This window comes from Hemibagrus wyckioides, linkage group LG16, assembly GCF_019097595.1.
Source record: "Hemibagrus wyckioides isolate EC202008001 linkage group LG16, SWU_Hwy_1.0, whole genome shotgun sequence".
NCBI classification, from domain to species: Eukaryota; Metazoa; Chordata; class Actinopteri; order Siluriformes; family Bagridae; genus Hemibagrus; species Hemibagrus wyckioides.
This window is the reverse complement of record NC_080725.1, coordinates 18888638-18912394: the sequence shown is the minus strand read 5'-3', so window position 1 is coordinate 18912394 and position 23757 is coordinate 18888638. Positions and strand designations below refer to the sequence as shown.

General features: G+C 37.4%; 1 protein-coding gene across 1 annotated transcript; it reads right to left on the bottom strand.

Annotated features, from left to right (window-relative positions):
* Positions 1 to 24: 24 nt before the first annotated feature.
* LOC131367191 (mucin-2-like) lies at positions 25 to 23757 on the bottom strand. Its single transcript, XM_058412460.1, has 24 exons — positions 23641 to 23757; positions 20540 to 20709; positions 19714 to 19752; positions 18746 to 18849; positions 18560 to 18608; positions 18253 to 18405; positions 16676 to 16837; positions 16452 to 16589; positions 16061 to 16234; positions 15854 to 15889; positions 8779 to 14679; positions 7638 to 7747; positions 6940 to 7004; positions 6426 to 6562; positions 6047 to 6232; positions 5354 to 5557; positions 5071 to 5211; positions 4531 to 4709; positions 4270 to 4440; positions 2770 to 4116; positions 2632 to 2673; positions 2475 to 2534; positions 2333 to 2396; positions 25 to 1521 (listed from the first exon to the last, which is right to left on the bottom strand). The coding sequence occupies exons 3-24, from the start codon at positions 19724 to 19726 to the stop codon at positions 1454 to 1456; spliced, it is 9504 nt and encodes a 3167-aa protein (XP_058268443.1). The 5' UTR covers positions 19727 to 19752; positions 20540 to 20709; positions 23641 to 23757; the 3' UTR covers positions 25 to 1453.

The following is a 23757-nucleotide window of genomic DNA, read 5'->3' as shown; positions in this document are numbered from 1 at the left end:
AGATCTTTCTGTTTAATTATGCAGAACTTGCGTGATATCAGTCCAATCAGAACGGATCCACGTAACTAGACATGTGCCGGTGTTAAATCTAAGGAAAAAAGAAAAACTTTTTATCACACTAAGTACATCACAGGTTTAATGCACTTTATGGTCAAAATGTGTCTGAAGATTCTCGGTCATCCAGGTGCGGTTATCTGGAAGTTGAATCATGCCAACTGGACTTCCAAGCAGCTTCTTCAGTCTGAGGGAAATTTGTATCCTCCAGGGTTAAGGATCCAGGAAGGAGTGGCCCTGGATGATACAAATCTGTCAACTCCTGCCAAATTCCTTCAGAATCCTGTAGAATCCTGCCAAGTGTTTGGCCACAAGTCTGTAGACACCTGATCATCACGCTTGTGTGTGTGATCTCTCCTTTTATAATTATAATCTCTTCTGGGAAGGCTTCCTGCTAGATTTTGCAAGCGTGACTCTGGGGTTTTGTGCCCATTCACTTAAAAGAAAAACCTTTAGAGATATTTGTTCTGAAGGGAACATGCAAACAATGACTGAGCTAAAAGTAGTGATGATTATGACACTTGACAACTAAATGGCTTGTTTAATCAAGCTAGCTGTAAAATGTCATCACTTATTTTCAGTCCTTCCATGTTGGTGTTTTCTACTGCAGACTGGAAAACGGAATAATTCACGTTTTACTTAAATGTGCCTCCATATTTAAAAAGACATTCATTTCATTTCACTGAATCGGTTCAAGGCTACTGGATGTTGGATGGAAAGACCTGAGTCGTGAGAGTTTTTTGAGCTTCGTATTTGTAACAGATCCGTTTGTAGGATCTGAACCTGTAAGAAATTTGACCTGAAATTTGAGAAATGCAAATGGTGTGATAACCGTAGCCACAAGTCCTAACATTAACGACCAGTGACGGTCAAAGCAAATGTGATGGCGTTGTGTGGAAATTTTTATACTAAACTTTTTATTTGTTTTAGAGAATTCAGAAAACACTGGATATGTGAAAACGTGATAAGGTGCTGTCTGTCATTTTCTTCAAGTCCCTAAGTAGATACAAACATGTGGAACAACTTAGAAAACATTCACAGATGCAACAATACAAATTTACTAGCTAATTTACCAGGATTCATAACCTGAAAAGCAAACAGAAAATAATAACAAACACACAAGATTCAAAATTCAAGATCACACATTGAAAACCATGGCTTAGAAATGCATCGCTAGATAGTTAATAAGAATTATTTATTGTAAATGTGTAATATCACATGATAAGTAAGGACAGGTTTAATGCTTGTTCTTCTAAAACAAAATAAATACCGTGTCATATCGTATTGTCTTGAATAACCAACAAAGTCTAGTTAAATTAATTTCATGAGCATTGAGGTCACCAAGAAAATAAGCTCTTAAATATACAGATGAAACTTTGGGCCACATTAGATAACGAAGCTAAACAGCTCTATAGGAGTTGCTTGAAGACGGAGGTGAAATGCCACCTTCGGATACACGGTACACATCTGCAAGAGAGCAGAATGTTAGCGGCAGTGCAAACATGTAAAAGATTTTTAAAAGATTTCAAGTGATTCGTGAAATTTTGTTCACATTACTTCTCATTAATGAAGAAACTGATATTGTATGCACTGTGTAGTTTCAGTAAATTGTGCGATATATCAGAAATTAGGTTTGTCAGTCATATTTTTTATAATTTGGCATTAAATCATTATAAAAAAAATAAATAAATAATAATAATAAACAATTAGTTGTTCTTTTCTTTTGTTCCAAAACACCAGGGCAGTTTCCTGGTTTCCATGCTGAATGCCAATAACAAAATCTGATGACTTTGAAGTGAGTGAGTTCTTGTGTCTTTAAAAGGTTTCTGCCACGTCATTCTTGTGCTATTTTTCCATTGTTGTTCAATTCAAAGACTGTGAGTATAGTAAGTTAATCCTTTGCTAATAACTCTAATCTTCTTATTGTTAAATCAGCACAGGCATGGGTGAAAATAATTCTAGTATTTCACTCATTGCTATTTTTGGTCATGGTTGGCCGTCACCTTAACAGACCTGGCCTAATAATAAATCCAAAATCAGTAACTGGAGATTCAGCGGCTAAACTGAAGACGAAGGGACCAACGTAAGCACTTCTTTATTTGCTTTATTAATCCTGTGTGTAACATGCCTGATATTAAACCAAATGACAGTGATAAAATGTTAAAAATGCAATAATAATATACCAAGTCTGAAGTTTTAGTGATATATTAACCTTCGTATTAACTAAGAAGCTTAAATTTCATGTGTGTATTAATCCACTTTCAGTTCCGTAACATACCTCTCCGCCATAACCTCTGAATGAATGGAAGTCTGTGTGAGAGTGCTGATCCTGCACTTGTGCTCTGTAGAATAAAAAGTTCATTTTAAATGCTGAATGTAAAATTCCAAGGAGTTGTAGGACTCAGTTAAAAAGTATTTACCCTTGTGGGGTTAGAGCTTAAGTTACTCAGAGCCAACCTTCCTGCCAGGGCTTCTCGGACCTGCAACCACAAAACAAGTAATATAAAAGTATTTTTGTTTTTTTTATTATTCTTTTTTTTTTTTATTGTACCCCCATCCATAAATAAGAGCATATACCTTACTATCCAGTAATGTGCCAAACAGCAAAATAAAGAAACCCTTTAAAGAGACAAATTTATGGATTAGTTTGATCAGCTCAGTTCTGCTATCATCTTTACTATGTCATTATAAATACAAAGAGAATATCATTAGTACCTGCAGTGAATTAAAGAAAGCGAACACAACGTGAATGCCAAACTTGTCCGACAACATGGTCCCAATGCCGAATCCCCACGTTAGACCAAAGAGAGGTGTTAAAATCGCCACACATCTAGCAATGACCAAGAGGGGATGTTTCTCATCTGGCTGAACAGAAGCATTAACTCCTCTTCTCAACATCTTACACAGAACCACAATAAGCACCATGAAGTTTATAGCTACAATCGTCAGAGCAGTAATCACAAATGCCAGGAGGGCCTTCGTTTCTTTCCAGTTCAGCCAACAATTGTAATCTTGTTGAATGTATCCTTTGTTTCCAGCTGTAGATGCCACAGTAATGACAGCAATGATTAACGGGGCTCCATAGCCGACAGTGAAGCCTATGCCCATCATTGTTCCTCTGGTCATTCTGGAAAAGACCATGAGGGTACGGTAGAGGAGCAAGAGTGCTGACAGCAACATCCAGAAGAAAAGGGCAAGATAAAAGAAGTGCATGAAGAAGGTTGCTGTACTGCAGGGACTCTCTTGTTTAACAACAGCTGCTCCAATGATGAAGCATATATTTGCAATCAGAAGAGAGACAGCGATGTTGACTATGGAGACATGGCGTATGTAGGATGTGTCATTTCTTGTCACAGCTTTCCATATAATGATTTCAATGATGAGGCACAAAATCAAGCTGCCCATTGAAATGCCAACACCAATGTAGGTTATATAGTCTAAGATAATGGCTTGGATTTCATCCATGGTGTATGGTGACATCAGGATTGAAAAAGAGGTTGTGTGATTGCACTCACATGTATATTTTTCAGTTTCATTCACTAATGACTTCAACTGACATCCAGTTGAGTCCCATCCACCAGTACCATTCAGAAGACTAAAGTTCCAAAAGACACACTGAGGATTTCCCAGTGTCTTATTTTTGATGGCGAAAGAAAAGGAGATGTTGTTAATTATTGACTTTGGTTCAATCATGGCTACATCTCCATTGATGCTGGTGTTAGTTGGACTGTTATTGTAGGCCATTCGAACAGGTAAGACATTGTCAAGTGCTGAAAACACTAGGATGGTTATGAAAGTCTGTTTACTCATCGTTTGAATGCCTATATGGGTCGATGATTTATTACCAAATACTCCATAAAATGGGACAGTGATGTTATTTTTTTGGAGATGAGTAGAGGTGGTCATTATCTCAACGTGTTTATCTGAGAGTCTGCGTGCAATACTTTCAATGGACTCCAGAAGTTCAGAACTGGCATTTCTGGTTGTACTGTTTTGATTTAAATCCATCCATGCTTTCCGTGCATCTACTGACCCAATGACTTCCACTGTTTGTAGGAAACCCTTAAAATGTAAATGTTTATTAGAAAGAGTACATATAATCAAATATGGCAAAATATGGCATTACAAATTAGAAACAAAATTGATCATTTTTCTTTATGCTTAAGTTTTGAAAGACAGATGAGTGACAAGAACAAAAAACAAGACTATACTTACGGTCATAATGGGTTCATCGACTAAAATTGTTTGGGAGATATTGGCAATGGTTTTCAGAATGGCAGCAATTGTTAATATGGCCGATGAAGATGTTGTTATATTTGGAGCATTTGTTTCAGTTGCAGTACTGAGAGTATCCATAAATTGTGGGAGCTCAATGGGTGTTAAGATCTAAAGAAAAAAATGATATGCAGAAAATCACATAACTGAGATCATTTCCTTTGTGTTGTTGGAAATAAAACTGAAATAAAATCTGATTACCTCAGCTTTGTCTTTTAGAGTTTGAATGACTCGCAGGACACAGTTGGTATCTATAGTTTGCCACTGTCCAGTTGAGTCACACTTAGCTGTTCGATGGCCAACCATGCCTTCATTACAGTCCCCAACATGTACGTCATTCACATTCCCAAGTCCAAATATATCATCAGAGCAGGTAAATGCTATAGGAATGATGTTACAAATGAGAAAGTCTCAAAATTTCAAGGAAAATTAAACTTTTGAGCACAAGGAGTACATTTCCCATTTCCAAGTAAAAAAGAAAACTAAAAAAATATTTTTTAATAAAAATCAGATCAATAAGTAATTTATACTTAAAAAATTAACTCAGAAAATCACTAACCACAAATGCATACAAATATAAATGCTGTCTTATTCATATTTCATATCATTTTTAATTAATTAGCATTGAAAATAGTCACCCAGATTTATGATAATCATGCCCATTAAGTCAAAGTTATATCTAATGTTCTATATTTATATTTAAAAGAAAAATGTTATTTAAAAAAATGAAGGATTACTCACATCCATTGACTGTATTTATTGTGATTTTCTGTGCCTTGTAATCATTTTTAATAAGTTGACACGTGACTGATATCTTCTCCTTAGTCTCACATTCCTGTGTGTTCATTTTATAGCCACATACTATGCAGCCTTTTGGGGGAGCTGTATAAAGTAATAATGATTAAACTGGTTAAACATAAAGTACAAATTATAAATATTTAAATGGTGTAGCTAGGCTAAATATTTGATATTAATAATGTTTTGCTTTTATATTTGAGCACCTAATATATTAGAAATGTGTGACCTGTTGAAGGTTGAATGCAGGCTGCAGGGTCAATGCTCCATTTCACTTCATAGCTCTCCTGAACACAACACTGTAGCATAATTGTTGAATTCTCACATTTTACAAATTTGTCATTGCTCACTTGGATATTGGGCTCTGGAATCATAATCCTTTGCCAGATCACATAGGGTATTGAGTTCTCTATTGTGCTACATTCATACTGACCTGAACATTTTGAAAGAAAAGGAGATTAATATAGAAATTCTAAACAATATCACTGATTAAAATGTATTAAAATTGTATTTTAGTACTTAAATGACAGCAATCTACATAATCATGTATAAGATATAAATATGAGAACACAAGAACAAGATATATATATATATATATATATATATATATATATATATATATATATATATATATATATATATATATATATATATATATAAATATATATACTTGGTGGTTGAAGGAAAACTTCAACTAAAAGACTATAAACGTTTCTTGTACCCACTGGATAAAATAGAGTAATGCTTTTAAATTAAAAAAAAAAGATGCTGGATATGGATTTTTGGATTCAGAAATAGTTGTATGGAAAACTAATTCAAATAATTCATAAGGTAATATTTACACATTTAAAATTGTACCTAAGACTTTAAAATGTAAAATGTATGAAAAGTTGTTTACCACATAGAAGTCATTTTTACTTACCACTGTCCTCGGGAGTGGTATTTTTCACAGTGAGCACATTTTGATTAATTATATATCTATCAGACATATTTATTTCAATTCTATTCTTCGTCCACTTAATGGTGTTCTTTGCTGATGTGTTACAGGTCAGTATAATATCCTGCCCAGGATATATTTGGTCTTTATTTTTATATAGACCATCTGCCACTGAAACACAGAGCCATGCACATGTTTGAGGTTTTGATGCTTCTTTTCATTTTCTAAATGCTATACAGAATGGGAAAGTGTGCTGGATTGCAAAAATGAATAATAATAATAATAATAATAATAATAATAATAATAATAATAATAATAATATGAAGAAGAAGACTCAATAATAAGAAGAGAGTAATGTTCCTACCACTGTGACTGAATGCATCATTGCTTATGTTGAATCCCAGTGAACGGAGATTGCTAGCAAGTTGTTGGTTTGCCGATGACAAATTAAGGTTGTCGCTAGTTGCATTAATGTTGAAGTCTGCAATCACACTGCCAGCCCTGTCAAAACATAGAACATCACTTATTATGACAAAAAAAGAAAAAAGTCAACAACCATGCCAGAAATTACATGTTGTATGAGTGATGCAGTTTCATAAGGTTTCAGGAAAGTTTGAAAAGACTATCTATCTATCTATCTATCTATCTATCTATCTATCTATCTATCTATCTATCTATCTATCTATCTATCTATCTATCTATCTATCTATCTATCTATCTATCTATCTATCTATCTATCTATCTATCTATCTATCTATCTATCTATCTATCTATCTATCTATCTATCTATCTATCTATCTATCTATCTATCTATCTATCTATCTATCTATCTACCGACCTGGACAAAAAAATAGTGATAATGCAAGAAATAACATTACCTGAAAGCATTCACACTGGCTGATTTGGCCTGATAGGCAGGTAAGCTTCTGTAACTTTCATCAATCTGAAAAATACACATGCTCAGTTCTTGAATTAAAACATGCTGAATTGTTTTTCTATAACAGTAGTTCTGTCTGTAATTTCAAAGACAAGTTTACATTAATAAATGGTTATTCTAATATTATTGTTTCTGCAGTAACAGCTCATTCAAAAGGAGATGTATGATGGATGTTCCACATAATCTAACATTAAAAATATACAAGTATTTAAAAAGAAATGCATATAATTGTTAATACAGAGATCTATTATAAGTCTCCTAAGAGATCTCTGTATTAGCTTTTTGTCAGCTAAAGCTTTTTGTCAGGGAAAGTCTGTTTATAGATACTATAAAGTATAGTAAGGGATAACAGTAGGTTTCAATAGATGTACCAATATATAAGTAACAATAAATGGATAAAAAGGATGTTGTGTCATTTGTTTATTAATAATTGTAATAACTGGGAAATTGCTGTAGTATAAGAGGAATAAAACACTTCTCTGTATCAATGGTAACAGTAAATTGTATCAGACTTTATGGCATCACCCTGGCATGGATTGTTTTCTCACTACAGCAAACCCCAAGTGTTCAATTCCCTGCTTGCATAGTTCTAAATAAAAGCTGAAGTATGCACTGATACTTTTACTGTGTGCCACTTACTGAACTCTCAATTGTTGCTTTAACTTTTTTGAAGGTTTCACTTGTTTTATCAGTGAGTGCAGTGTCAAATTCTCTGTTTATTGTCATTGAGAACCCAATGACACGGGTGTCTGTGGGTGAAAAAAAAACAAAAGGAATAAAATGTAAATGTACATTAATGCATTTGAAATTAAGCATACCTTTAATTGCTTAATTTTCATTTAATTGTGTTAATTTCATAAACCATTCCTGAACCATTTTTGCTTTGTGATATGGCACATTATTCTGCTGAAAGAGGCCACAGCCATCAGGGAATAATGTTTCCATGAAAGGGTGTACATGGTTTGCAACAATGCTTAGGAAGGTGGTATGTGTCGAAGAAACATCCACATGATGGCAGGACCCAAGGATTCCCAGTAGAACATTGCCCAAAGCATGACACTGACTCTGCCAGTTTGACTTCTTCCCATAGTGTATCCTGGTGCCATGTGTTCCCCAGGTAAGTGAAGCACACGCACCCGGCCATCCACGTAATGTAAAAGAAAACGTGATTTATCAGATCAGGCCACCTTCTTCCATTGCTCCATGGTCCAGTTCTAATGCTCATGTGCCCGTTGTTGCTGCTTTTTGGCGGTGCACAGGGGTCTTTAGCTATGCAGCCCCATATGCAACAAACTATGATGCACTGTGTATTCTGACACTTTTCTATCAGAACCAGCATTAACTTTTTTAATGGCCATTAGTGGCCAGCCTTCACTCCCCATGTGCATCAATGAGCTGCAGTTTTGGAGATGCTCTGATCCAGTGGTCTAGCCATCACAATTTGGCCCTTCGCCAAACTCACTCAAATCCTTACACTTGCCCATTTGTGCTGCTTCTAACACATCAACTTTAAGGACAAATTGTTCACCTGCTGTCTAATATATCCCACCCACTAACAGGTGCCATGATGAGGAGATCAGTGTTATTCACTTCACCTGTCAGTGCTCATACTGTTATGGCTGATAGGTGTACATGTTCCCTCATTAATTCATTACCAAATCACCAAATCATTAATTCACTTTGTGTTGGGTGATATACAGAAAGGATATACATAATATACAATAGATGAAAAATTGTTGAAAATTTATCTTCACCAAGATTTAATGGTTTGAAATCTTACCTTGTTTTGGGGCAGTTGTGAGCGTGGTTGTGTTTGCAGTGGCTGTTGATGCAGTCATTTTTACTGGTGTGTTTGGGGTGACAGTGGTTGTTGTGGGGTCTGTAGTTGCTGCATCAATGGTGTTGGTGAGTGGGATTGGGATGACTGTGGTTTGGAGAGCGTTTGTAGTGTTTGTATCAGTTGTGATTGTTGTGACTGTAGTTAAAAAAGTAGTTGGTATAGAGTTTGAATCTGTGATGTTTGTGGTTGTAGAGATTGTGGTTGCAGTTGCTGTGGTTTGAAGACTTGTGCTTGTAGTATCTGTGTTAGTAGTAGGTAGTATAGTGTATATTAGTATAGGTGTGGGTATGGCTTCTGTGGTTGAATCAGTTTTGATTGTGGTCCGTGTGGTTTTGGCCGCTGTGGTTGCAACAGTTGTGATTTGGTCGGCTGTGTTATCTGTGGTCATGTAAGTAGTTGTAGTATCTGTGGTTGTAGAGGCTGTGGCTGCAATTGATGTGATTTTAAGACTTGTGTTTGTGGTGTCTGTGACATCTGTGGTTGTATCAGTTGTGATTGTTGAGGATGTAGTTGGGGTAGCCAGGGGTATAGTGTCTATGGATGTAGCAGTTATGATTGTGGTGTCTGTGTTTGTTGCATCTGTGGTAGCAGCAGTTGTGACTGTAATGGCTTTGCTTGTTTTGGATATGGTATCAGTAGTGTTATCTATAGTTGTGGTGTTGATGGTTTGTATGTTGTCTGTAATTGCAGTCTCTGTGGTGTTTACCACAGGGATTGCTCTGGTTGTGGATTGAAAACCTGTGGTTGTGATCTCTGTTATTATATCAGTTGTGATTGTTGTGACAATGGTGGCTTTATTTGTTTTGAGTATGTTTGCAGTAGTGTTATCTATAGTTGTGGTGGTGATGGTTTGTGGAGTGTCTGTAGTTGAAGTCTCTGTGGTGCTGTTTACTGGTATTTTGATGGTTCTGATTTGGAAAGCTGTGGTTGTGACATCTGTGGTTGTATCATCTGCAATTGTTGAGGCAGTAGTTCGGGCAGCTGTGGGTATTCTGTCTGTGGATGTATCAGTTATGATTGTGGTTTCTGTGTTTGTGGTATCTGATGTAGCAGTTGTGAATGTGGTGGCTATATTTGCCTTCCCTATGGTTGCAGTAGTGCTATCTACAGTTGTTGCAGTGATGGTTTGTGTGGTGCCTGTTGCTGCAGTGTCTGTGGTACTGGCTATGGGGTTTGTTAGGGTTGTGGTTTGTAGAGCTGTGGTTGTGTCCTCTGGGATTGTATCAGTTGTGATTGTTGAGGCAGTAGTTGGAGCAGCTGTGGGTATACTGTCTGTGGATGTATCAGTTATGATTGCGGTTTCTGTGTTTGTGGTATCTGATGTTGTAGCAGTTGTTAATGTGGTGGCTATATTTGTCTTCCCTATGGTTGCAGTAGTACTATCTACAGTTGTTGCAGTGATGGTTTGTGTGGTGCCTGTTGCTGCAGTGTCTGTGGTACTGGCTATGGGGTTTGTTAGGGTTGTGGTTTGTAGACCTGTAGTTGTGTTCTCTGGGATTGTATCAGTTGTGATTGTTGAGGCTGTAGTTGGGACAGCTGTGGGTATAATGTCTGTGGATGTATCAGTTATGACTGTGGTTTCTGTGTTTGTGGTTTCTGATGTTGTAGCAGTTGTGAATGTAGTGGCTACATTTGTCTTTGCTATGGTTGCAGTAGTGCTATCTACAGTTGTTGCAGTGATGGTTTGTGTGGTGCCTGTTGCTGCAGTGTCTGTGGTACTGGCTATGGGGTTTGTTAGGGTTGTGGTTTGTAGAGCTGTGGTTGTGTCCTCTGGGATTGTATCAGTTGTGATTGTTGAGGCTGTAGTTGGAGCAGCTGTGGGTATACTGTCTGTGGATGTATCAGTTATGATTGCGGTTTCTGTGTTTGTGGTATCTGATGTTGTAGCAGTTGTTAATGTGGTGGCTATATTTGTCTTCCCTATGGTTGCAGTAGTACTATCTACAGTTGTTGCAGTGATGGTTTGTGTGGTGCCTGTTGCTGCAGTGTCTGTGGTACTGGCTATGGGGTTTGTTAGGGTTGTGGTTTGTAGACCTGTAGTTGTGTTCTCTGGGATTGTATCAGTTGTGATTGTTGAGGCTGTAGTTGGGACAGCTGTGGGTATACTGTCTGTGGATGTATCAGTTATGATTGCGGTTTCTGTGTTTGTGGTTTCTGATGTTGTAGCAGTTGTGAATGTGGTGGCTATATTTGTCTTCCCTATGGTTGCAGTAGTACTATCTACAGTTGTTGCAGTGATGGTTTGTGTGGTGCCTGTTGCTGCAGTGTCTGTGGTACTGGCTATGGGGTTTGTTAGGGTTGTGGTTTGTAGACCTGTAGTTGTGTTCTCTGGGATTGTATCAGTTGTGATTGTTGAGGCTGTAGTTGGGACAGCTGTGGGTATAATGTCTGTGGATGTATCAGTTATGACTGTGGTTTCTGTGTTTGTGGTTTCTGATGTTGTAGCAGTTGTGAATGTAGTGGCTACATTTGTCTTTGCTATGGTTGCAGTAGTGCTATCTACAGTTGTTGCAGTGATGGTTTGTGTGGTGCCTGTTGCTGCAGTGTCTGTGGTACTGGCTATGGGGTTTGTTAGGGTTGTGGTTTGTAGACCTGTAGTTGTGTTCTCTGGGATTGTATCAGTTGTGATTGTTGAGGCTGTAGTTGGGACAGCTGTGGGTATACTGTCTGTGGATGTATCAGTTATGATTGCGGTTTCTGTGTTTGTGGTTTCTGATGTTGTAGCAGTTGTGAATGTGGTGGCTATATTTGTCTTCCCTATGGTTGCAGTAGTACTATCTACAGTTGTTGCAGTGATGGTTTGTGTGGTGCCTGTTGCTGCAGTGTCTGTGGTACTGGCTATGGGGTTTGTTAGGGTTGTGGTTTGTAGACCTGTAGTTGTGTTCTCTGGGATTGTATCAGTTGTGATTGTTGAGGCTGTAGTTGGGACAGCTGTGGGTATAATGTCTGTGGATGTATCAGTTATGATTGTGGTTTCTGTGTTTGTGGTTTCTGATGTTGTAGCAGTTGTGAATGTAGTGGCTACATTTGTCTTTGCTATGGTTGCAGTAGTGCTATCTACAGTTGTTGCAGTGATGGTTTGTGTGGTGCCTGTTGCTGCAGTGTCTGTGGTACTGGCTATGGGGTTTGTTAGGGTTGTGGTTTGTAGAGCTGTGGTTGTGTCCTCTGGGATTGTATCAGTTGTGATTGTTGAGGCTGTAGTTGGAGCAGCTGTGGGTATACTGTCTGTGGATGTATCAGTTATGATTGCGGTTTCTGTGTTTGTGGTATCTGATGTTGTAGCAGTTGTTAATGTGGTGGCTACATTTGTCTTTGCTATGGTTGCAGTAGTGCTATCTACAGTTGTTGCAGTGATGGTTTGTGTGGTGTCTGTTGTTGCAATGTCTGTAGTAATGGCTACGAGGTTTGTTAGGGTTGTGGTTTGTAGAGCTGTAGTTGTGTTCTCTGGGATTGTATCAGTTGTGATTGTTGTGGCTGTAGTTAGGGCAGTTGTGGATATTGTGTCTGTGGATGTTGCAGATGTGTTTGTGGTTTCTGTGTTTGTGGCATCTGATGTTGTAACAGCTGTTACTGTGATGATGTTGTTTGTTTTCAATATGGTTGAAGTAGTGCTATCTATGGTCATTGCAGTGAAGCTTTGTGTGGTGTCTGTTGTTGCAATGTCTATAGTGCTGGCTACAGGGTTTGCTAGGTTTGTGGTTTGTAGAGCTGTGGTTCTGTCTTCTGGGATTGTATCAGTTGTGATTGTTATGGATGTAGTTGGGGCAGTTGTGGATATAGTGTCTGTGGATGTTGCATATGGGTTTGTTGTTTCTCTGTTTGTAGCAGTTGTGACTGTTGTCACTTTGTTTGTCCTCTCTGTGGTTGCAGTAGTGCCATCTATAGTTGTGTCGGTGATGGTTTTTGTGGTTTCTGTAATTTCAGTGTGTGTGATGTTGGCTAGAGGGTTTGCTCGGGTTGTGGATTGAAGAACTGTGCTTGTATCAGCTGTGTTTGTTGAGTCTGTAATTGGGGAAGCTGTGGATATAGTGTTTGTTGATGTATCAGTCACTCTTGTGGTTTCTGTGTTTGTGGAATCTGATGTAACAGTCGTGACCTTGGTGACGATGTTTGTTTTCCCTGTGGTTGCAGTAGTACTATCTATGGTTGTTGCAGTGATGGTTTGTGTGGTGTCTGTTGTTGCAATGTCTGTAGTGCTGGCTACAGGGTTTGCTTTGGTTGTGGTTTGTAGAGCTGTGGTTGTGTCCTCTGTGACTGTATCAGTTGTGATTGTTGAGGCTGTAGTTGGGGCAGTTGTAGATGTAGTGTCTGTGAATGTTGCAGATGTGTTTGTGGTTTCTGTGTTTGTGGATTCTGATGTAACAGTCACGACTGTGGTGACGCTGTTTGTCTTCCCTATGTTTGCAGTAGTGCTATCTATAGTTGTGGCGGTGATGGTTTTTGTGGTGTCTGTAATCGCAGTCTCTGTGGTGTTCGCTACAGGGTTTGTTTGGATTGTCAATTGAAGAGCTATGGTTCTATCAGCTGCTATTGTTGAGGCTGTAATTGGGGTAGTTGTGAATAAAGTGTCTGTTGATGTATCAGTTATTGTGGTTTCTGTGTTTGTAGCATCTGATGTTGTAACTGATGTTGTTTCTGTGATGTCATTTGTTTTCCCTATGGTTGCAGTAGAGCTATCTATGGTTGTTGTAGTGATGGTTTGTGTGGTGTCTGTTGTTGCAGTGTCTGTAGTGCTGGCTACAGGATTTGCTCGGGTTGTGGTTTGTAGAGCTGTGGTTGTGTCCTCTGTGATTGTATCAGTTGTGATTGTTGTGGCTGTAGTTGGGGCAGCTGTAGATATAGTGTTTGCAGATGTTGCATATGTGCTTGTGATTTCTCCGTTTGTAGCAGTTGTGTCTGTGGATGTTGCAGTTTCGACTGTGGTGGCTTTGTCTGTTTTGTCTATGTTTGCAGTAGTGTTATATTTTGTGGTGGTGATGGTTTGTGGAGTGTCTGTAGTTGCAGTCTCTGTGGTGTTTTCTGGGACTTCAATGGTTGTGGTTTGGAAAGCTGTGGTTCTGGCATCTGTGGTTGTAACGGTTGTGATTGTTGAGGCTCGGGCAGTTGTGGGCATAGTGTCTGTAGTTGCAGTGTCTGTGGTCATGGTTAATGGGTTTGTTGTGGTTGTGATGTCTGTGGTTATATCAGTTGTGATTGTTGTGGCTGCAGTTGGGGCAGCTGTGCTTATAATGTCTGTTGATGTAACATCTGTGGTTGTTTCAGATGCAATAGTTGAGGCTGTAGTTGGGGCAGTTGTGAGTATAGTGTTTGTTGATGTATCAGTTATGATTGTAGTGTCTGTGGCATCTGATGTAATAGCAGTTGTCACTGTGGTGGGTTTGTTTGTTTTGGCTGTGGTGCTGTCTATAGTTGCGGCAGTGATGGTTTGTGTGGTGTCTGTGGTGTTGGTTGGAATTGGGAGGGTTGTGATTTTAAAAGCTGTGGTGGTATCAATTGTGATTGTTGAGATTGTAGTTGGCATAGCTGAGGGTGTAGTGTCTGGTGTTGTAGCAGTTATCATTGTGGTGCTTTTGGTGTCTGTGGGTGTAGTAGTTTGTGTGTTAATTGTACTTGAAGTGGTGGATGTATTTGTAATAGGTTGAGTTTGAATGGGTGTGCTTGTTTCATATATGATTGTATCAGTTATGAATATTGTGGGTGTGCTGGCTGTAGTTGTTGTATCTGTGGTTGAGGTGGCTGTAATTGTAGTAGTTGCGGTTTGAATGGCTGTAGTTGGTGTGATTGTGATGGTTGTGCCATGTGTGGGTATGGCATCTGTAGATGTGGATGGTGCTGTAGTGACTTAACAAAACAAAAAAAATTGTAAAACATAAATAAATATTAATATATCTAATATCAGAAAGAGATCTTACAACCTTGCCTATAGGTAAAATGCTCTGCTAATGAATTAGATGTAATTTAGTTTTTAAATGAAAAATTAAATAAAAAAAGGGAGCGGCAAAACTATTCTTTGCTATAGGATGAAGACATTTGGGTTTGAGATTGAAAGATAAGCATATGAAATGATAGATCAGAATTTCAGCTTATGAATACAGCTTGTGCAAATGTAATTTTAAGATAATTTCATTTAAATGTGTTTAATTTAAAACATGGAACCTTTGGTGGCAGACAATACCAAATTTCTAATTGAAGAAAATTATTGGACAAATAGCCTTAAAAATCTTATTGTTCTTGCAATAATTGCATTGAGCCAGCAACGCACTGTTTCAACCACCAAACTGTTGCATTATTTTGATGCTACCTAAGCTTTTTTCAGCTGTTGTTTGTTTTTCAGGGTCTCCATTTCAGGAGATGAATGTATTAATTGATTGATCGATTTGAGATCTGGTTGTTGACTCTAAATGTAAAACCTAAAGTCATTTGTTGTGTTAATACTGTGTTTTGGCTCATTGTCCTGCTACATCATGAAGTTCATCCCAATTAAATTGGATGCATTTCACTGTAAATTTGCAAACAAAATGTTTCTGTATACATCTGCATTCATTCTCCTGCTACTATCATGTCTTCAATAAAGATTAGTGAGCCTGTTCCAGAAGTAGCCATGCAATCCCAAATCATACATTACTTCCACCATGCTTGACTAATGAACTCATAGGTTTTGTATCAAGTTCCTTTCTTTCTCCATGCTTTGAATTTTCCATCACTTTGGTAAAGGTTAGTCTTGGTTTCATAATTTTTGTGGCCCATCTCAGTATTTCTTTTCGATTATCCACTTTTTTTTTGTCTACACAGCTCTCAGTGTTTCTGCCATGAACTGCAATTGTTTGCTTTGGCCACTTTTCAGTGTCTGGTACACCAGTGTTTCTTTCTTTTTCAAGACATTACAAATTGGCTCATATGGTGAACTGCCATTTACTGTATTATGTATTTCATTAATAAAAAATAGAAACAAAGAAAGAAAGAAAGAAAGAAAGAAAGAAAGAACACAAGCAAAAAGTTCATCTTGGAGATTTACCTGTTGTGCTTGTTGAAGATGGACATGCCAAGGTATCTATGAAGTCAGGACAAGATATTATGTAAAATAAAGTACTAAAGTAGAACCTGTCAATACTATTACATGTTTTTGAACTGATATCAAATGAATATTTTTCCTTGGAAATTTGCCAAATGATAGTGTCCTTCAGATGTTCACATTTAAATGCTTTATTTTTGTCATACTTACATGTCAGTTCATTGATTAGTTGACAGAACTGTCCATCATTTGGAATAGCGTCGATGCAACTACACAAGCCATTGGTGACATTATCACAAGATCCATATAGTGTGCACTTTTCACATGGCCAGAAAAACTGATCCTCACAGATGCACTGATATTCAGCACCATTCAAACTGCACACTGTGGAAAACCAGAAACAAAGTTCAGAGGAGAAAAAAAAAATGCTCTTTACATCATTTTAAATCTACTTTGAGATAATTATCAACAGTGTCAAATATATCTTTACTAGCACCTATATTTCCAAGAATATGTCAACTACAAGATTGCCATTTCAACTATATTCATGTACATTTTCAGTCAAATTTGCCTCAAACATACGAAAATGTCTAATTCTTACCAGTTGTAATGTTCACCTTCGAAACTTCAAAAAAATGTGGGAAACTGAATCCTTCTAGAAGATCCTTTAGTTCACTTGTCACTTCTGTGCTTGTGGCATTAATTTCAATATCAAGGATAAAGTCAAACATTTGCAGTTCTATGAAAAAGACAATAGTCAAGTAAGCACAAGAAAACATTGTAATCTTCTAGATATATCTATATACAACAAAACGTTTCTCCTACCACTTTCTGGCACACACATCTGTTCACCATTGGATAAGCCCCCAATACAGTTGCATGCTCCTTCGCTTAAGGTATAACAGCCATGATATGCACAGTTATCATATGGCCAAAAATACTGATCCTCACATGTGCAGTAATATTCAGTTTCAACTGGTGTGCACACTGGGGAAAGTAGTAATAGAATACAGTGTAATACATAGAAGATAGAGACCATTTTAAAATTCAAAATAGTCATTTCATTATACAAATAATCTTACTGGAGTTTACTCCAATACATATAGATTGGCATTATATGGCAATTTTGGCGATATATGGCTACATAAACAATCCTAATTATCGCAATAATCCCTGCAATTTTATAGCTTCCATACTGATTATATGTCAGTTTTTGAAATAGCACTAGATCTGGCAATTGTGTTATTTAGGCAAAGTCTGCCCCATGAATGAAATTCCCACACAAATATCTAAATAGCAACAAAGTGTGCCTGAGGTCTGAATTCCTGCTAGGCACAATTTTGGTATAAATCCTCAATTTCTATGCATAACTTAACTCTGAATATGAACTGTTATTATACACTTGAGGTGTTAACACAGTAAAGCTTCTGAGACTTGTGTGTGCAATAAACAGTGGATAGTTATTCAGCTGATATCTGAAATCTGTTGAAAATCCGAGAAATAAAGTACAGTTACATGTAAAGAAGCATGCACTGTTGCCAATACTGTGCATGTGTAGGTTTCAGAAGAATTCAGTAATATCCTACTATATTTTGTTGTAATAAATCACCCTTGTCCAGAGTAAAATAGTTCTACATTGAATTCACAGTTATTAACGTATCAAATTCGTAGTGCTGATGCAGATTTATCAGGGCAGGCAGTCACTGAATGTGTGCTGGACATTTGCTGCTAAAATAATGCCATAAAAACTAGCATACAAATAAGCAAATGACTCAATTTGACTAGCCTGGTACTGCTGGTATAAACATGATGGCAAGCACCTTGCTGATAGATATACAGATACCTTTTGGAAAAGCAATTACAAGACCAGAAACCAGTTAACTCTCTCCTTATCCTATGACAGCTACCAACTAGAGATTGACAGATAGCACATTTTGATCTGCTTCTCATCACATGGCAGTGTAACTCTCTCAAAGAAATGTTCTATCTGCCCTCCTCTGCATACATGAGCTCATAGATGCCTGGTACTGTCACTGTGATTGACAGAAGTGTGAGAGCAAGCTCTCCAAACCAGCACATACAGGCAATTTTGCTCCTTTGGCTTCTAGCCATAGTTGGCTGTGGCAGTGTCATGAATCAAATGTACAATCTCCTAACAATAGGGCAAACGCTTCTGTTGCACAACTGTTTGAAAGCCTGGAGATATTCATTAGTCATGCTGAGAGGAAAATTTTGTCAGGGAAGGAACACTGTGAAAATGCCAGGATCTGGTTTCCATGAATCATAAAGTGGTTGGTGTAGTGCCTAGTGACACTTAATGACTGATGCAATTCCCATAGTTATTAAAAACATGATATAAAAATCCTAAATATCAGAGCATGACCTTAATAACAGATGTTTACCTGTTGTAATGGAGAAATCATCCATTTTTGTGGTGTTGTCTAGTTGTAATGGAAAGCTGATGGAGTTCAATGATGATTTGATTTGGTCGATCAAAATCAATTCTGATACAGTCACCTCAACCACTATGATGTATTCTATTATACTTGTGTTGGCTGAAATAAAAGGAAGCTATTTAGGTGACAAGTACAAAGATATATATACATATATCTTTTATATATACAGTACATTTTAAAGCATTGTGGCAGTCATTCTGGAGGTCTTTGGAATATGCTTCTAAAATAAAATAGAAAACAGATTTTTTTTTACCATCTCGTTTTCCTCTTATGTGACTGAGTTGTCCATCTGTATAACTAATCTGGATTTTAATAAAAGGTTCCATCATTAGAGTTTTCTACCCATTAACAGGCATTTACAGAAGATTTAGTCTCTCTTTGTCCATGACAAATTAAATAATTTCAAAATTCAATACTAGAAAGTGAAGGCAAAGTTTACCTCTAGAACCAAGTCTGAAATTTCAGGAAGTTTCTGTGAGTTTACCACAAACATAAGCATGAGGACAATGGCCGCAAACCTCAAGAAGTATTCTGATGATTTCACTGTACAATAAACGTAAGAAATTAACATTGTCATTTACAAACATGATCATTTTTTAAATAGGCTCACCAAATGCTATTAATGAAGGCAAAGGAAATTCATCTCAATTTAAATTGGCACACGGACAGAAAAGGTAAGTATGCAAATTAGTGTTCACTGGTAGCCTATTTACACAGCTAAGAGCCGATCAGGAGAGAGAGAGAGAGAGAATAAAAGACTGCAAAAAAAGGTTGTAAGGGAGTCCAGAACTCGTAATTCCTTCTGGAGTGGTTTGGACTGGAATTACAGTCATTAGTGAGATTAGCTGAAACTATAAATTCTTTAAGTCTTTCTGTCTAGCTAGACCTGTTTACCTATTAACACAATTGTTAATTCTCTCATTTGCTGGGAAGTTGTATCATTCTCTAATTTTCTCGGATCAAATGTCTTTTGGACAAAAAGTTATTCACTAGCTGCCACCTAGCCAATGTTAAATCTCTAAAAATATATTTGTTTTGGGAAATAAGGATGAATGTAATGTGTGTTTGATTTATGACGACAATTCCTCAAAAAATAGGAAACGGGTTTACCTCTAACTGTTATAAAGGGCTGATACTGGAGACTCCTTTAATCAATGCTAAATCCTTATCTAAGAAAACTTCACCATTTTAATGAAATAAAAATGGAATAAAAGACTGTTTATGCTAATCAAATGTTTATATGATAATGTAGTCAGAAATACTGTGACAGGAAAGTAATCAACAAATTCTGACCAATCAGAATTAAGAATTCAATGTAAATATTTGGTACTGCTATGGATTAAAAATAACAACAACAACAACAACAACTGTTGCTATAGGTTAAAACAAGTTTAATAAATGTCCTACCTGGATTGGCCATGATGTTCACACAGATTTTGATGCAACCTATCAGAGTTGGGAACATTATAAAGTGAAGTAGGCAGTAAAAGAGTTCCTCACAGCTTTTTCTGTATTTTATGCTTAATGGTGTGGGTTTTATTTAACACTAGTGATGAACTTAGAGTCCCACTTTACATTTATGGCATTTGGCAGAAACCAGTCCACTTTCCAGTTGTCAATAGTGACTCTGCCTTAAGAACAGTGATATACTGTATGGCTGCTTAGCATATGAAAAATTTCATGTCCTCAGGTTTAGTACTACAAAAATATAAATAAAATTTCTCTAATTCTTTAACTTTGAATATTATTTATATATTATTTATATTTACATGTTTATATTTATATTATATTATTTATAATGAATATTATCCTGGAATGTTGAATCCCTGAACATTATCTTTTTAAAAGAAGACTAAAATAGACTAGGGGTAATGTGGTAGGTTAGTGGTTAAGGTGTTGGACTACCACTCGGAAGTTAAAGGTCAAATCCTGCTAAAATGTAAGACACCCTGGATAAGGGCGTCTGCCAAATGCCAGAAACGTAAGTGCAAGTAAACAACATATGTTAATTGGCTTAAAATATTCACAATGTTAGAAATTTTATTTATTTTATTTATTTATTTATTGTTTAAAGCAGAAAAGCTACTGTTTTATATATATATATATATATATATATATATATATATATATATATATATATATATATATATATATATATATATATATATATATATATATATATATATATATATATTTATATTCCTAGTAAAAAAGGGGTTAATAGACTACTTACAAGCTCCTTTTTGTATTTCAGGTATTTGGTGTTTTGTCTTGATTACTGTTCACTTGGTGTTTGGTTTGGCTCTTTGTTTTTGCTTTCTTTCATCCTGTATTTGTACCATCTCCATCCCATACTCCCTCCGTCCTCATTTCACTTCCTTTCTCCTTTGTTCTGTTTTTGCACTGGCACAAGCATAAACAACATTTAGACTTTTTTTTATTTTTACAGTTATAAATAAAAAAAGTTAAAAACATGACTTATAATAACATACATTATTTTTTTTTACATTTTGTCACTAAGGACGTCCCTCTTTCTGGAAAAAGTAAAAAAAAAAAAGCCTTTTTTGGCAACCACATTGTCTTATTTGTTATTAACATATCCCTTAAAGTGTTTTTTTTTCTTCTGAAGACCACCAATGCCCTCCACCAATGGTCTTCAGAAAATAAAAGTACAATATTATGAAGTAGTGACTGATGATAACTTCCTCCTAGCAGCAGATTTGTCAGGAACAGCTGGACAGTTCCATGCCAGGCCTGGGGAGGGCACTGACAGGTGAACCTTGGAGGTCTGCTTCTTTGTTTGTATTTTGTGCCACGCCTTTCCCATTGTTCTCCGATCCTGTTGTGTCACCTGTTTCCAATTAACCTTAATGTGTAGCATTAAGGGATCCTTATAAATAGGGATCCTTGCGGACCTGTCATTGTTGAATGTTCTGTGTGTTATGTTTTAGTTAGAGTCATGTCCAAGTTCAGGTTTTTTGGGTTTCTGTTTAATTAGCGCTCATCAATAAATCAGTGTAGACATCATCAATAAAGCAGTGCTTCGTGGAATCCTGCATATGGGTCTGTCTCCATGGTGTGCCGGCGCACGCACCACCATGGAGGTCCGGGTTCGAGCCCCTCACAGGGTGGGGGCATCCGGATGTGACGGAATAACCGAACGCATTCTAAGACCCAGTGGGATTCCCAGCTAGTTCCTGTTTCTGGCAAGGATTTGTAGTCTGCTGGCTAGAGCCCTGGACATCTGGTGGATGACATCTGGCGGATTCCTTCCCTGTTTCCCCCAGGGAGATGTCTCCATCCTTGTCGGTCAGGGACACCGCTCCACGGTGGAGTTCCATGAAGGACGCCACTCGATCCCATGTCTGGGGGGCACCCCCTTTTTATCGGACCCCTTGGAAACGTGGTTCCACCACCTTGCCAGCTGGGGATTGCCAGCTTGCCAATGCAGTTTCCATGGAGGACGCTTCCCTCCCATCTCTTGCCAGAGCTGGACGTGAACTTGCCCCTGGGGCATCGCCATAGACTGCATTCATGAACTACATCAAGCCTTGCATCTCCCCTCTATCATGGACTACATCTCCCGCCTACCCCTGGGGCATCCTCTAATTTTAAGGTGGGCACTTCAGGAGCTGTGCCTTAGAGGGGGTGGGGTGGGGTGGGGTGGGGGTTATGTCAGGAATGGCTGGACTGTTCCCTGCCAGGCCCAGAGAGGGTGCTGACAGGTGAACCTTGGAGGCCTGCTTCTTTGTTTGTATTTTGTGCCACGCCTTTCCAGTTCTCCTATCCTGTTGTCACCTGTTCCCAATTAACCTTAATGTGTAGCCCTATAAATAGGGATCCTTGTGCACCTGTCTTTGTGGATCATTGTTGAATGTTCTGTGTGGTATTTTAGTCAGTCATGTCCAAGTTCGGGTTTTTTGGGTTTCTGTTTAGTGCTATGTAGTGTCTGATTTAGGTTAGTCTTCCCCATGTCTGTCTACATCAATAAAGCAGTGCTTCGAGGAATCCTGCGTCTGGGTCTATCTCCATGGCATGCCAGTGCACGCACCACCACGGAGGTCCAGGTTCAAGCCCCTCACAGGGCGGGGGCGTCTGGATGTGACCAGATTCTCAGCCTGTTTGAACACTCCAAATGATGCACCTCCTAGATGTCATGTGCATTGGGGCTAAATTTAACTCCTTTACTGTTTCATCCATAACACACATTTAACAGTTACTGCACTGAAATTTTCTCATTCAAGGATTATTTTTTTCAAAATGTCAATTTTTGAAAGATAAATAGACTAAACACAAAATGTACAATGTTACAAACTACAGAACTAAGTTGTGTTCCTTGGTTTGAATATAGGAGCTGGTTAATGGCAAGCACAATGTTTGTTTGCAAACAAAAATCATTTTGCCTAATCATCTTTGTTTAATGTGGCATGAGTGTGAGTAACTGTTGTCTGCCCACATTAGGATCTACTATACAAATCAACCAATCATAATAGGACCTCCCAAGTTTTATTGCATTTTTTTGAAAACAAGCTTCTGAAAGCTTGCTAATAGTTAAATGATTAGATTACTGTAAGTCTGATTATTTGTATGGAAGTGACAAGTGGGCAGTGTAATAGACATTTGCTAGACTATATTTTCCTATGACCAAATCAACACAACTTGCTAGCTAAAGTTAAAACATTAAGCAGTATTGTGAAGTTTGCTTTCTTGGCTGCTGGATGTAGCTTAATTAAATCATTCATCCGAATCAAACGTTCAGTGAACTTTCAAATGAGGACAAATTTAACAAAATGATTTGGGTTTGGTTTATATAAAGCAAATGCAAAATGAAGGACTAAAGGGAAATTTTGATGATCGCTGACACTTTTCTTAGCATTTTTTGCCTATAAAAATGCATATAAAGTTAAGTTTCACTGAGTTGGAGAGGATGAGATGAATAATAGTGGAACTGAAGCCTTAAGCAGAGTCTAGAAAAAAAACTGCTATATACAAGTAAAAGTAATAAAATCAAAATATAAAACATATTTGTCATATGATCAATTAAGGGGATTTTTGTTTATTAATTGTAACCCTTTGAAAAAATCTGTCAAGTTCACACTTCATTATTAATTGCACCTTTAAATTCATTATTAATTGCAACTCTAAAAAATTTCTCTTCTGGACAAACTGCTAATTTCTTTCCTTCATACAGTTCAAAAGAAGCAAGTGGTATTAGCTACTACAATAGTTCAAGAATAAAGAAGCCATAACTAATACTCAAAATAAAACACTATTCTTTTTTGCAGCCATATAACAAATCTCTGTTTTTTTGTCATTGTAATTAGAAAGTCTTACCTCCGACGGCCTGGTGTGTAAATAACTACTCTTTTAACAGGTTGGTTGAAGCCTGTTAGCTTTTGTGTTGTCCTGGCAGCTGACTCAAAGAGAGGTCTAATAATCAGTGAGTAATGA